At 40.0% G+C, this 16,407-nt stretch overlaps 1 protein-coding gene across 2 annotated transcripts; it reads right to left on the bottom strand.

Annotated features, from left to right (window-relative positions):
• Nucleotides 1–756: 756 nt before the first annotated feature.
• Nucleotides 757–16,269, bottom strand: LOC124633798 (baculoviral IAP repeat-containing protein 3). 2 transcript variants are annotated; one of them, XM_047169136.1, is made up of 11 exons: nt 15,634–16,269; nt 14,182–14,324; nt 13,369–13,530; nt 10,796–11,000; nt 10,146–10,313; nt 9,572–9,637; nt 9,188–9,290; nt 7,219–7,363; nt 5,624–5,936; nt 4,170–4,315; nt 757–2,900 (listed from the first exon to the last, which is right to left on the bottom strand). In XM_047169136.1, exons 1-10 carry the CDS (start codon nt 16,045–16,047, stop codon nt 4,193–4,195), a joined length of 1,842 nt encoding a protein of 613 aa, XP_047025092.1. In that variant the 5' UTR covers nt 16,048–16,269; the 3' UTR covers nt 757–2,900; nt 4,170–4,192. The 2 variants fall into 2 exon arrangements, with proteins under 2 accessions (XP_047025092.1, XP_047025091.1); XM_047169135.1 differs by having other exon boundaries at nt 757–2,887.
• Nucleotides 16,270–16,407: the final 138 nt, after the last annotated feature.

Genomic DNA, 16,407 nt, shown 5'->3' with positions numbered 1-16,407 from the left:
CTATAGATAATTACCTAAATACATTTCTCCAGGATGAGCATAGCTCTCCCGTGAATCAGAGTGCAGGGCGCGGTGAAGGTGCGCGACATTCGCATATTAATATTGTTCCAAATGCGTCGTGTCGTCGGCTGGCGTCGTCTGCGCTATTTGTGTGCGCACAGCCGCGCTATTCCCGGCCAGACGCCCGCCGCGGCGCCGGATCATGCATAGCGAACTTCTTAACACGCACTTCACCTTTATTCCAAAAAAACTCGCCTTTGATCTAACAAAACAAAGACTAAACCGGCCTGTAGCGCATCCGTTCTTATTGTATTGCATCTGCCGTTTGCTCGGGAATGCTGCTTTATAACATTATGCGAATATTTGAACACGCTTTATAAGCTGGAATCGCCCTCGTAGATACGAGTTTTATAGCATTTGCTTCATTTCAAGGCAAAATATAACTGGGCTTCGGAATGAGGAAAGCTATTTCATAAGAGCATTTTGAAACGAAACGATGCCAAGCTATATGGTTGTCAAAGATAGAATGCCGAATCAGCCTTCACATTTATACAACAGGTGCAACATCTGATTATAAATTTTAGTTCTAAATTTTGTCACTCGGAACCGTCTTCCTCTTGGAGCCATTTTATAGAACAGCTACCAATTTAGAACAGTTGTTTGTAAAGCAACTGCGTCATAGATATTATCTGGAATTCGCAACGACCCAGTTCGAAATCAGGGTATGACGAGATCAAAGAGTAAAGAAAACGCACATTAAACCATTGGTGAGGTTTCAAACCAGTGTATTTGAGTACCATGATATTAAAAAATGACACTGTTTTACAAACTATCCTACGTACCTACAACGTAACAATACCAATTACTTACTTGACGTACAATCGTATTATCATAAATGGCGCTTACACGTTATTCTCAAGATAGGCTGTGTATACTAAGGCCATAGATCTTACTTTTATCGTTAGGGTCACATCGTGCCAAGCAAGCGTTTGAGTATTAACTTGACATACGCCAGTGCGATATCACCCTAACAAGACAGATCCGTAACAAACGACGTTCTGTAGGCACCATTTTATTGGCTTGCTTCACACCAAGTACACTTACTTACATGTAGAACAGTCAAATTGCACTTTATCTAAGGCCAAAGGAGGGCTTAAACATTACAGGCATAAAGGCCCCTTTTTATATAATTGTTGGACCGATAACAAACCCACCTACAATAAAAGATGTTATATTAAAACAAGAGAACATCTCAGGAACGTAAACTGTCATTTCTCGAAAAACAAAACCCCCTTTTTCCGTTGGTATAAAGCAAGTCATTGTTGTTGTAATATCAGATCATCTTATAACACTAAACTTCTATACGACATTATGTTCACTTCGAGAAGGCAAAACGTTAACAGTATGACAAATATTAGTTCAGCCTTCTCTTTTTACCACAGCCTACAATAAAACTATACACATCAATAATAAATTAAGTAAACCTATATGTAAATAACGTAATATTACACATATAGATAGATTATACATATGGACCACACAAGACCCCTACGCCAATAATAATTTCCGCGTTTGACGGTTAGGGAAACTTATATAGATTCTGCGGATTTTTCGCAATTCAAACGAATTTTGCCTATTCTCATTAACATTTTAAAGTTGCGCAACGCAAATATGTATGATTCCTAGGCATCTGTATGTTCTTTACATTGTAACAATGTAGTATTTAGGTAATTGCTGACTTACTCCTTGTAAGTAAAACAATACAAGTCATTTTTGATAATTCTCATTAAAAGATTAAAATTTTGATCATTTTAGTTAACAGTTTATTGTTTTATAATATCACTTATCAATTACATATTTTACCAATTCAAAATCGTTCACACGCATCTAACAAACATAAAATTACATTTTAAGTAAATAGGTATAGTGTTGATGTAGGTACCATAACTTTATGATCACAGAAATTGGGGCACGGGGTATTATAAAGCTATTATTGTTTTTTAATCTATAAAAAGACAAGTTTATTTATACAAATTCAGCTTAAAAGACACATAGTTATTGATTGACTATGTTTAATTTAAGGCCGATTTTTTAATCGCTAAATAAATTTTATCTGTGGAATGTTTCGACAGTTTGACGGGTTGTCTATAGAGGTTTTATATATTTATGTCAAACCGCCATATTATACCTCAGATAGAAGTTTACTGATGATTTAAAAATCGGCCCTTGAAGACATAATTTCCATACTTTTCGATCATACCAATGATTTTTATTCAATTTTAGTTTTAGCATTAGTTTAACAAGTAACATAAGTAAAAGTGTAGTTATACTACGAAATTGATACTAAAATTGTTGCAACCGATAATTAATCTTTGGACATTGACAAAAAATAAGTCCAATATTTTTTTGTTAGATTTTTTTCTGAAGATTTAATGACGTGGAATAGATTAATTTAATTATGTAAGATTTACTAGCATAATTAAATGCGTAAGTATATACGGGGAATATTATCAATTTATTTAGCTTTTAGACCATAGTATTCAGAGGCAGATTTATCAAAGCAACATTTCAGCTATAGATTTATACAGACTTAGAATTTAATTTGAGTATCTTAAACTCGATGTTTTCTTTTTTCTATTGCAAATATTATTTATATGTCAGTACGTTTTTTTCATTTTTTTTTCTATTTCGTGATATTTTTTTGTTTTTATTCATTTTAATGGATACATCTAATGTAGGCCCAGTATTAAAGTAACGGATATTTACAGCATGCTTACCCAAACTTATTCGATAGCACTAATGAGCTAGTCACCCGCAGCTTATGTATAAAGATGTAATAATGGTCGAGAGTGTGTAGTACCATGTTTTCGATAGCACGACGTTTGATCTGAAAATAAAATCTTAGTTATATTTCATTTATAACGCTGCCTGTTTTAATCTTATATACAGGGTTGTTAAGTATTAGGTATTCTCCGAGCATCACAGCTGATCGCAATGCCGGGCAGTTGAAGAAACGATTTGACCACTAGGGTCCTTACTTCGCAAAGCTATACTAATCGTTCGCACCATAGAATGTGGGCACAAACATAGGTACTGTTTAGTTCAGATAAGTTATTGGTGCAGAAATTTAAAATCCATCCAGACAACTGGTCAGATCTATATGGATCTTAAACTCCGATCCGAGCAGTACTCGCATGTGGTCTATACTCACTTCAATCACCTTCTGAGACCTAAAATGAGTTTGATCGCGCACACGACACCAGGTGACCGCACGGCGACAACACCACGCTCACCTGGCAGTAGCGCGTGTAGCGGGTCAGGCGAGGTAGGCGCGTACCAGCGCTCGCACACTAGCGCGGCACAGCGGACACGCGCCCAGCGCCGCGCCGCACCGCGCACACGACACCAGGTGACCGCACGGCGACAACACCACGCTCACCTGGCAGTAGCGCGTGTAGCGGGTCAGGCGAGGTAGGCGCGTACCAGCGCTCGCACACTAGCGCGGCACAGCGGACACGCGCCCAGCGCCGCGCCGCACCGCGCACACGACACCAGGTGACCGCACGGCGACAACACCACGCTCACCTGGCAGTAGCGCGTGTAGCGGGTCAGGCGAGGTAGGCGCGTACCAGCGCTCGCACACTAGCGCGGCACAGCGGACACGCGCCCAGCGCCGCGCCGCACCGCGCACACGACACCAGGTGACCGCACGGCGACAACACCACGCTCACCTGGCAGTAGCGCGTGTAGCGGGTCAGGCGAGGTAGGCGCGTACCAGCGCTCGCACACTAGCGCGGCACAGCGGACACGCGCCCAGCGCCGCGCCGCACCGCGCACACGACACCAGGTGACCGCACGGCGACAACACCACGCTCACCTGGCAGTAGCGCGTGTAGCGGGTCAGGCGAGGTAGGCGCGTACCAGCGCTCGCACACTAGCGCGGCACAGCGGACACGCGCCCAGCGCCGCGCCGCACCGCGCACACGACACCAGGTGACCGCACGGCGACAACACCACGCTCACCTGGCAGTAGCGCGTGTAGCGGGTCAGGCGAGGTAGGCGCGTACCAGCGCTCGCACACTAGCGCGGCACAGCGGACACGCGCCCAGCGCCGCGCCGCACCGCGCACACGACACCAGGTGACCGCACGGCGACAACACCACGCTCACCTGGCAGTAGCGCGTGTAGCGGGTCAGGCGAGGTAGGCGCGTACCAGCGCTCGCACACTAGCGCGGCACAGCGGACACGCGCCCAGCGCCGCGCCGCACCGCGCACACGACACCAGGTGACCGCACGGCAGGAACACCACGCTCACCTGAGACAAAATACCACATATTATTGTAAATAGTCAAAGGCAAGAAGAGCATGTGACCGACAAAGCCGCGAGGATAAATTAACCAGGCTGCAAATTCAGAATAGCGGACACTTCCCGCTTGACGCGCAGCGCCGCGTCCAGCACGCACGCGTGCAGTTTTCGTTAGAGCGTGCGTGGTCGCGGGGCGTGCAGGTTCGTTGACCAATCGGAGGCCGTCATTCAAAAGCAAAAGTCATCACGTCAAGGAACGATCTTACGAACAAGAACAATGAGTACTTATTCAGACAAGTCATAAGTTAGAAAGAAGAAAGAAAGTAAGAAGAAAGGATGGATCAAATGGAAATTTATCAATTTTCTTAGAATGTAGTCTTTTATATTTAGCTACCTAATTTTAGTGTCGATAATTTTACATAGAGCTTGAAGAAAAAAATATATCAAAAAAGCGTTTTTGGGGCTGTCTCATGTAATCCTGACATTCGAAAAGTGCTGTTTCCAGCCTACTTTGAATAAATGATTTCTGATTTTTTGATCCGGTTAGACTTGAAGCCGACTCCAAGTGCTAGGCAGATGACGATGAAATTGACATTATAGCTTTCTGGAGGAATATTCTGTATTAATCATAGTACCCAGAATAGCTCGGGAGCTCCTAGAATAAAGCCCTTTGAATGTCTTATTGCATTGTAACGACTTATTCATTGGCAAGCGTGTGCCAACATTAGCCGTATATGAGTCACGCACTATGAGTCATGTTACTTCCCAAGTACGCGTACATTTCCTGTCTGGCGCGACAAATTGCAATTAATATATTGCATCGAACATTATTGGCATTTCTATGTCAATGATGTTATAGAAAAAAATTGCTTGTTAACAAATTGGTGTCAGTTTACAGATTAAGTTATTTCAGTTAGGGCCGATTGTTTAAGTTTCATCACTAAGGCTACGTTCAGATGACAGGCGCACAACGCGCATTTTACTTACGTGCGTTTACAACTACGTACATTTTATTCAGGCTGTACACATGCTAACGCGTGTTGTGCGCTTGTCATTTGAACATAGCCTAATCTTGTTATCTGGCGATTGTAAAGTTGGACTTAAAAAAATCATTACTTTAGATTAATATTTAGTTAAATGATGTTTAGCATTGTTGAATGACAAAACTTAATCGAAGATTCATCAACGATGAATCATGAATTCCTTTAATAATAACCGTTTTTGAATCGTTGAATCCCTTTCAGAGACATACGCCTCAGATGAGCAAGGCTTATATTATATGTCTGTTTTATTCTAACAACAAAAAAATATACTAACCTCACAATCCATACACACTTTACATAACCTAGCTTCCTTCAACTGTCTATTCTCTTCTTCTAAAGACAACTTCTTTCCTTCAGGCTCAGGAGTGTCTTGTTTATCCTCACTCTTAACTTCAGCTTGTACTGTATTATCTGTGGTACGGCTTTCAGTCTCTGTGGTGGGTGATTGTCTACGGGCTGTCACGTCTATGGTATACGCGTCATCCTCGTCGTCCCCGTCTTCGTCGTTTTCGTCGTCATCTGGCGTCATGCTGCCTTGGTCACTGCCGTATGGTCGCGTTAAGGCTGCGACTTGCTGTGGCGGGATTCTGCAATGTTGGATAGAGAGAAATTAGCTTTCGTTTCGGCTAAATATTGTTCTTACTTAAGAACATCCTCCTTCTTGGAAAGTCGGTAAAAAAGAAAAGATTTTGTTGAGATTGCTTGCTGGCATAAGTCGGAAAATGTAAGTTCATATATTAAGATTTCAGCATTCTGAATCTGTTTTCAGTTACTGTTTGACATAACAAGAAGGCGTCAACTATATTATAGTATGTGATGCAATTTTTTTTTTTTTCCGACGTCAAAAATCATCAAATGACCCCTCCCGCTGTGGGTTAGCAGCGGTGAGGGAGTGTCAGACTCTTACTGACTAAAAACCGTCGTGTTCCGTCCTAGGCCTTTTATGTACCAGGGTCGCGGTATCTCTTTCGAACAACCCGCAGCCCCGGCAGGCCTTGGCCCTGCTGGGCCCCGCTGCGGTTGCTGACATCTCTTTGAGGAGCGCGTGGAACAACGCGCGCCGTCGACACGGGTCTGTCGTCTAAGTAGACAGAGGGACGATGAGCCACCCGAACTCACCGCCCACAGACCCACGCCTACGGTGGCCGGGAGTCATCTCGCGACACCCGGCGCCCGTGGTGTCTACCTGGTCCAACGCGGCGGCCGGGATGAGAGGTGCGAACTCTCTGGCGTTCTGCCTCCTCCTTCTCGAGCATGACCGCTTCGCAGAAGGAGGCGACGGCATCCCATTCCCTCTCGCCCCGGACCATGGCCTGAACCAGGGCCGGACGCGAGAGGTCGCCGCCGCCCAAAGCCTCGACGAGGATCCGGCGGTGCCCCTCCCATGCGGGGCACACCTGGACTGTGTGGTCCACCGTGTCCTCGGGGCTGTCCGCACAATGGTGACACCCGGGCGCCTCCTCACGACCGATGCGGTGCAGGTACCTCCCGAAACAACCGTGTCCGGTGAGGACCTGCGTCATGCGGTACGTGAGGGCGCCGTGACTCCTCCCGAGCCACTCCTCAGAGGGGACTTACCGCCACGATGGTGGCGTGCCCTGCACTGGGTTGCGACAGTCGCTCCCTCCAGGCCACCATGAGATCGCGCCGGAGCTCCGCCCGCTGCGCGACAACTTGCCGCGGCAACGGGGTTTCCCCCCGGCGCTGAGCCATGTGATGCAATTACGTATGTATTTACGAAGGTAACGGTAGATCATTGGTAAATACTCGATGTTTGGGTTTAAAAATGTAGCTATGTATTTTTTTATTATACTAGAACTCCTGATAAAAATAGATAGTTAACATCAGACTATATCATGTTATAATTACCCGGCTCTTGGTGCAAATTCTCTAAATGTTTCCGACAAGATATCTCTAGCTAATCGGCTTTGCGGCGTCATAGACCACGGCTCTTCATTCAGTTGGTCATCAAGGACGGCGTCGATCAGTGCCTCCGATGATGTGAATGGAGTACCTGGAAATAAATTGAAATAAAAATGTATATGTATGTGTGTAATATTAATGCTCAATCCTTCTCCGTGTGAGAGGAGGCCTGTGCCCAGCAGTGGGACGATAAAAAGGCTGTAACAAAAATGTATTAGTATATCGGGTGTGTCGTTCACAATCACATTAAATCATATCACATATACTTTATGATATGGCGAATTGTAAAAAAAATAACGTGTGTGGTTTAACCACAGGAGTCATTTTTCGTTATTATAATTTACAACATCATGTGTAAAGCAGAGACAAAGTTAGGAGTATCGTATGTTTTGATCAGTTGACAGCTGTCAGTTTTCAAGGGAGAATTTCAGTTGTTTGTAATGACTGACTTTTAGGTGTTCTAATTTTTGCACATTTTTATTCCATTTACTTTGTTTGAAAAAAACATTTTTTTATTTTTACGTATTTTTCTTTTATCTTTGTGTAAATCGACATATATTAACCAGTATATTAACGCATTTCATTTAATGTGATTATGAACGACACACCCGATATAAAGTAAATATGTCATATCTTCATTGACAATGTTGGTATTATTTTTGGTGAAACTCTACTAACAAGAAGAACGTAAAGAGACCACGCCAGGCTTTACCTAACCTTATGATCAATCGGTCCACGCGGCTTTTACCAAGCCACGAGGTGGCCTCATATCCCTTAGATAAAAACATTAGATTCAAATGATGAAATTATCAGAATAAAATATACATATACATTCAAAAAAAGGCGATTGAAAATTGTTCTGCAATGCTGCCATATTACGTTTTTGTAAGAACGAAAACTTATCTGCCAGTACCAGCTCAATTAATTAATGGATGAGAGTTTTTGTTAGGCAACCAATTCGTCCTACTGATCACCACCTTCTGTTTGAATAGTCACAATGCCTCTTGAGACCGTAAGTCCATATTAAATATTCATAAAATCACAGTTCAGGTAATAATTAATACGGGAATTCATTAGAGAATCACTATTAGCTCGTTATTGGCTTTCTATGAAAATGTTTTTCCAACTAAGTATTGCAGGCACGTGGAGACAACGTTATGCTTTAAGTACGTAAATGTAGCTGATTAACCGTCGCTACCGGAGTTAAGCTGGTTTGCAGCTGCTTTAAAATTCGATTAGAACACTACAATTGTTATTGTCCAATGTCTAAAATTTTCTGCATACCATATTTTTAGTCGTGTTTTGTTTCTAATACTGGAAAATTGACCATAATAATTTAAAATCCGTCAGCATTTTCGACAAAATCAAGGGCAACCGAACCGGTACAAACGAGGAAAACATTCGTGCAAAGAGCTCACCTGCTACATGTAAAAAAACAGAACTAAATTATATATTTAAATAGATGCACGATTATTATTTTCTACTTATGTTGCCAAACTATTGGTTACTAATATCCGCCAGCGGTTTCACCCACTTCCTGGCGAAATCATACCCGCATAAAAAGCAGCCTATTCTGATGTAATAAGCTACAATACTGCTAAAAGTATCATCAAAATCCGTACAGCCGTTAACGCTTCAATAAATAACAAATGTACCCACAAACTAAATAATATTTTTTTGTGGTTCAATCTGCAATCAGTCTTCGTTAACTAAATCAGATGAGATGTCTGGATGTTGTTATGTGGAGTGCCGTCTCCAGTGAGATAGCTACTCTCCTATGCAGTATTGCTACAATCTAGACTGTAGCTTCAGTATGTCGTGTCTCTTCAGGCGATTAGTATAACTCTGAGATATTAATTTGAGATTTTCTCTGAGATTTAAATAACATTATTGTGATAACAAAAGCTAGACATACCAACGGATCTCAATCTATTGGCTATCGCCCGTCGCACACGAGCCGCGTCGAGCCCAGCGCCCAGCGCCGCGGCTGCCATCGTACTCTCCATACATTCTTCTACCTGGAAGTACGTAAAACACCGTGTTTATTTTGAGGTTAATGTTCAAATGTATAATGTTTTACCTAATTTAACAGTCGATTACGGAATCGAGACATAGTCAAGACATAATCTTATAGTCAAATTGTATTTGTTTAACTCCAAAGTTTCTTAGAATTCAAAGGTAGTCGGAAATACTATTATTTATATTATTTAGCATTATAAAATTATATGATACATTGTAGTTTTTCAGTGTTAATATCTAAACATTGTTTTTCAGTGTTAATATTATTTTATTTATGTACCTGACTTTCTGTGATAGGAAAGTTGTCACCGTTACTTCTTCTAGCATTGCGGCCGCCCTCAGAAAACTGTAAATCCAAACTAATATTATAAATGCGAAAGTAACTCTGTCTGTCTGTCTGTCTGTCTTTCTGTCTGTCTGTCTGTCTTTTCTTCACGCCTAAACTACTGAACCTATTTGTGTGAAATTTGGTACAGACATAGTTTGAAACTTGAGAAAAGACATAGGATAGTTTTTATTACAAAAAAAAAAAAAATTCCGGACATATAGCGCCATCTATTGGTCAAATCAAAAATCTGCTGGTAGTCACTATTCCACGCGAACGAAGTTGCGGGCAAAAGCTAGTAAGTAATAACTGTAAGAGTTTGGTGTTATTTCTGGTTGTATTGCAACATCTGTATGAAAGATCAACTTCCTCAAACCATAATTATATTTTAGTTCGGGATATGCAAAAGTCTGACAACTACGATGTGGAGACCATATAAGCCATGTACACAGTTACACATGTACTCAGTTAACAGATTATAAAGACATTGCCTGTAATTAATTTATAACAAGAATCAACGAACACTCACGCTAACAGTCCGTTGCACAGAAGTCCGATTCTTGCAGTTGTCCACATATTCTTGTCCTTTCACAAGCAACACGTAACCGCAGTGAGGGAACCAGTGCGCGTGCTCCGACCACGGAGTGTCACCGGCTTCCCACTTGCCTAAGCCGCCGTCGCAGTAGAAACAACGGACCTAGAAATACCAAAACAAAATAAGTACGCAAAGAGCTATTTTTAAGAGTTATAAAAATCTAATTTGTGCGAATGAGCGGTTAATTGGGTGACAATATATAAAAATTAAAAAGATATGTTTTAAGTTTTTAAGGACATATGTAACATATAAGAGCAACATGAATAGTTATTTTGTATACTGTCCCGCGACTTGGAATGAATTGGAAGGATCCTATTCATTAGATTAAGTGTTTATCTACCTTCCATTTAAGTATAGTGTTAACATAACCCGTCATAGTTAGGCACATTTTATTAGGTCATGTTTATTTGTTATTTTATTTATATAATCTTTAAGTGTACTATCTAATGTTTAAGGGTAGGTATTGTATGTTTTTGTGTATGGTATCGTTTCCTAGCAACCCAAGAACCCTGGTTTCCTGGGGGCCTTTCAGTTCCATTTTCAGTTATTTTAGATGTGCTATAAAATTCTAAAGTGTGGATTACCTGATCATCAGTCCCGGTATGGAAAAATCCAGCTTCAGCGAGTGCTCTCGGCGCTTGATGTCGGTCCGCTGGCCAGCGGTCGAAGCTGGCGAGGCGAGCAGCTAACGATGCGTACTGTGGGTGTCTCGCACCTCCACCAACAACGCCTAGAGTGCGCCAAGTACCGCCTTGGCTTAGTACGCGCTCGTTGTGAGCTGCACCCGACCTGTGTCAAAAATCTTAGTAAGTACGGTTAATAGGATGCCATGAATCTTACGGTCGTTTCCAATATTCTGCCTATCAGTTGATTTGTCCTTTACCTATATCTGTGTTAACAAATAAAATTGATTTGATTTGCTTACTAAAGAAAACATGTAATCCAATGCGAGTAATGTCAAATACGTGTCTCTTATAAGCAAAACGATAGATCCTGAAAATGTTAGAAAAGGCTATTTATTAGAGGGCACATGGAGACAGCGTAGAGAAAACACATTTGTCTCTTTGGTCAATATGTTGCCACATGCTAGCATTGGTAGAAGAACAAATAATATGGTACCAATGGTTCAAAAAGCTGAGCAATGCTTCTTGGTAGCTAAAGATGGATGTCAACTGGTTTTATACTGGTTATTTCATCTAGTCTGTCAGTTTTCAGTCTTCATAAAGTCCTACATAGTCTAAGTCGCATTGGTTTTGTTTTTAGCACTTGTAGGATTTCTAACCAGCACATTCATGCGATAAGTAGTTTTTAATCAGGGGAAATACTGCAATCTCATCAACGTAATACGATAACAGCTATCGCAAAACCGGTATTCCTGTTAATCTTCTAATATTGTGTATTTAGAGCCTTAAATCTGTGATTTAATCCGTGTAGAAAATAACCGATTATATGTTTTGTATACTAGATTAGCATAAAAAGTTTGTCTACCTAAAGAGCAAGTACCCGTAACTACCCGTGAGGCTGTGCGGTGTCCGAAGCAGGGGTCGATGACCGCAACAACAATGATTTATCTTGTAGATCGCGCGATCTGATTTAGTTACAGTCAGTTTAACGAAGAAAAAAGAGTTAACTACACTGGTCAACAGCATTTTTGTTGCAAAGGTGAAATATATAATTTCTTATAGATTATTTGATACGTAATCGAAGTCCAGAACATAAAGTTGCATTAGCTCGTAGGGATTTAGAGATATACCCCTCCTAAAGTACCAAAAACGCGTTTATTTGTAGTTTGTAGTTGCACTAGGCAACTTTATGTTCTGGACTTCGATTACGTAGGTATCAAATATTCTACAAGAAATTGTAATAATAATTTGTTGACCAGTGCGACTATGAATGAACTAAAACTATAATTATACAGTACCTATGTCTACGTACATGATTATTAAGATGTTCAACATAACCATTTTTTTATACACATATTTTTTGGATCACCTAGCATAGATAAAAAACGTTCCATAATAAGTAATGGAGTCTCAATAACAATGACTTTACCTCTTCATGAAGATTTTATGTAGTTTCTTAAACATTTTGGTATTCTTACACCCAACTCGAAGATTTTTTCTTTGATTTGATAACGCAAAAAAAAAACAAATCATATGATAAAAGCGCTCACCTAATTCGAATCATTGATATATTTCCAGGTCGGCGTGGTGATATGGTTCAATGAACTTTCTTCTAAGAGATTCAGGTCACTTCAGAAATTCCGAATTGATCCGGTAATAAGATTTTCTTCGAAATTAGTACACAGACATTCACAGTTCAATAACAATGAACACTCTTGCAGTATCACCGACAAAACAGCCATGTATTAGACACTGAAGTCCGTATGCTAAGCTTATAAATATTTAGTAAATACTATTAACTTGAAAAACTAATTTATTTCAACGCGAACGAAGCGAGCGCACACTCAAGAGCCTTACTAACTACTAATTGTGATATCGGGAACTACCTATTGTGTTATTTGACTGCTAAATGACTAAGTGGCAATGTAGGTTGCTTCCGAATAATGCAAATATTTTCCTACTATTCGGAAGCGACTTATGACCGAGGTTTCAATGTAAATCTTTTGTTACAGAACTACCATTTACGTAGTTAGCAGTTGAACGCTTGCCCTTCGATTAGTTTACCTTCTAAAACGTTGTTTAGTTTCAATGTCAGATTTTAGGCTTCTATTTATTTTAAATCTTTTATGGGGAACACATAACTGTATGAAGCTTACTTCCTTATTTATTGTGAATGCGACAATTACATATTACCTATATAATTTTATGTTTAGTTTATGCACAATCATCTTGTTAACAACTTTTATTTATGTTATTTTTCTGTTTACCGCCGTTTCATTTTCAGTTTGTTAGATGTACTTATCTGCATATCAAATTGCCGATAACCATACCATAATATTGGAATGCAATCATTTGTGGTCACATTCAATCAAAATATGACAAAAGAAGTAAATATCAGCAGCATAGCGATTCCCACAGTTTCATTAGTTCCAGTAAGTACCTACCCGGATAAAATATGGCCTATATCACCCGGGGATATAGGGGGACACGGGGGTATAGATATACATAGATTACATGTAAACAAAAATACGTACGACTGCGGTAAGTTGTTGGGATTGGTAGGAGGCGACTGCGCACGTGGGGTATCGTTGGGCGGTGATGGCGAGAGCGACGGTGACGAAGACGTAGAGATGTTCCCGGCCTGAGCCTGCTGAGCTGCCTCCAGACCTGCCGCGTGCTGGCACCGAGAGAAATACCTGCAAACCACGAGGTTACAATGACCACGCGATATTTGTTTACGAACCTTCAGTGTTAACAGGTGTTTCTAAAGATAAATATTTTTATTGGCACATGCTTGAGTTTGTTAATCTATATTAAATACGATTAGTCATACAATTGAAAAGGTTTTTTATTATTTCTAATCTTAGAATAATCCCTGACAAAATTGATGTGGTTGAAGCTGCAAAAACAATTAATGGAGCTATGTATGTGTCATGAGTTTTCTTATAATCACAGCATTACGCAAGACACAATGGGAATACCTGATAGAGATACAATAGAGGTAAATGAAAAAAATTAATGTGGTGTCTTTTCGTCACTTAATGACTAGAAAATATATGTATAAATAGCATAGCTCAACAGGAAAGAATTTGAGATGACTTTTTTGCAGTCTTATTCCTGAATTTACCTTACAATCAGATACCAACATCAAGTGATATAAATGAGAAATATCTTTTAAAATTGCATCATATTCCTTGCACAGATTTGTGAGATACTGCATCACGATAAAAAATATTCAAAACCTTAACAATTTATCTGCTATATTACAAATTTGAATTCTGGTGTTTTAGAACAAGAGGAGCAAATAACAATACTTATAAAAAAAAGAAGTATTATATTTTACTTACATTCGGTGCACTTCAAGAGGTGAAACGGAGCTAAAGTGGTTATATGGGGCCAATTCTCCACCGCACCAGGCGCACCGCAATCTACCTTCCCCAGCGTGGTAGAAACCAGCATTAACCAGAGCCTGGCGGGATACTGATGTATCCTATAATAAGAATTAAATATTACACACATCAATAACCTATGATGAAATCTAAAAGCTCTACATTTAAATATTTGTGAAGTCGTGGTGGCCTATTGGGCAAAGAACCAACCTCTCGAGTATGAGGGCGCAGGTTCGATTCCAGGTCAGGCAAGTACCAATGCAACTTTTCTAAGTTTGTATGTACTTTCTAAGTATATCTTAGACACCAATGACTGTGTTTCGGATGGCACGTTAAACTGTAGGTCCCGACTGTCATTGAACATCCTTGGCAGTCGTTACGGGTAGTCAGAAGCCAGTAAGTCTGACACCAGTCTAACCAAGGGGTATCGGGTTGCCCGGGTAACTGGGTTGAGGAGGTCAGATAGGCAGTCGTTTCTTGGAAAGCACTGGTACTCAGCTGAATCCGGTTAGACTGGAAGCCGACCCCAACATAGTTTGGGAAAAGGCTCGGAGGATGATTTAAATACTTGTGAAGCTGATAGTCTTCTTATGAATGGGATCTTAAAAAGATATAAAAATTGTATAAAGCTTAACAGTTTGCAATCAACAGCTATGAAAAACAAAATAACAAAAGATCCCATTCCTAATGATGAGTTGCACCATTTAACTATCACATTACAAAAACTATTTTCAGTTGTCAAATCATCTTTTTGCAAATCTGTGGTAATTTCATGGCTGATTTTGGTTTGGTTATCATTATAGTTAAATGGTGTAACTCACACATTCAAACAACAACATAACAATTTTAAATTAGAAAAAGCGTTGCCAAGCAATTATGAAGTTTAAATGCATGTCATCATTCAGTGCATTTATGTAAATACGTTTTATGACAATGTCATGATATTGTTAAGACATCATTCAGTTACTGCTCATATGCTTACAAATGTTCAGTCTAAGTGTTTAAAAATAGAACTTTATCTTTCTTCATGCACAATCTTGTTAGCTATTATTTACACAGTTTCATTACATACTGTGCTGAAAAAGTAATGTTTTCATACATAATTTAATTCAATGATTGACCAAGGGGAACCAGTTACATCAATACTAATAGGGCCATACTATAAAACTTGGAGTAGGTTTTCCCCCTACATCTACATAATTCAAATAAATAATCTTTAAAAAATAAAACTAAAATTTCCCCATCTGCAATTAATATATTTTTTTTATTGCTTATGCATGGTGTGACCTTGATGATCTGAACGCCACAAGGAAATCTCAGCGTTTTAGGGAGTAGATACCAGTTATTTATAAAATATTACTATGTACAATTCAACCTTTAAAATTACAAAAAGAGAGATTTTGTTCTTACATCCCAATTAATAAAAGACAGAAGTCTCAAAGCATCATTCTTATATGTTTCATCTTCTTCTGTGAGACCGTAATCAGGTGCAGTGTATGTATGGTCATTCTGCACATCGTCAGGAGGCACGGACGGTCTACGAGTGTATATGGATGGTGGGCAGTCTGGCCCCAGGACTAAAGGCACATTGCCCGAGAATTCAGGATGCACAACGAACGGGCAGTTTGGCTGCAATTGCCGATGCCTCCACATCACCTGGTCTCCATAATTCCACTGCGATATCTTACTACCACAACAAAAGCACTTCACTTCTGTACCTTCGCCCGTATAGAAAAACCCTGCTTTAGCGATCCTTATAGGATCTACGGGTGTTGATGAAGGCCAATCGGTAAATGTATTAAGTCTATTTGTCTCATAATTCATTTTAATATTAATGTGAACACAACTGCACGGACTGAAATGATAGACTATAAGCTACAAGTACTTATGCAAACTTGATTCTTACTCTTACTGTGTTATTGGTTTAGTGAAAGAAATGCACAACTAAAATGCCTGATGGATGATTTTATCATTAGATACACCATAAAAATAAATAATCTCACGAATGACGAATAAACACACGAATCAATCAAATCAATAGAGAAACACAGAAAAAAAATGAAAGAATGACGGGAATAGACTATTTTTGCCATAAAGAAAGATAGACAATAAAGATGAAATTAGAGTCCTTTGTTGAAACATTTATTTCCGTATTTCATTTTAGTTTTAATTTATCTATTAGAA

The sequence above is a fragment of the Helicoverpa zea genome, chromosome 10 (assembly GCF_022581195.2).
Source record: "Helicoverpa zea isolate HzStark_Cry1AcR chromosome 10, ilHelZeax1.1, whole genome shotgun sequence".
Lineage (NCBI taxonomy): Eukaryota > Metazoa > Arthropoda > Insecta > Lepidoptera > Noctuidae > Helicoverpa > Helicoverpa zea.
Note: the sequence above shows the minus strand (reverse complement) of the source record. Positions and strands in the feature narration are given on the sequence as shown.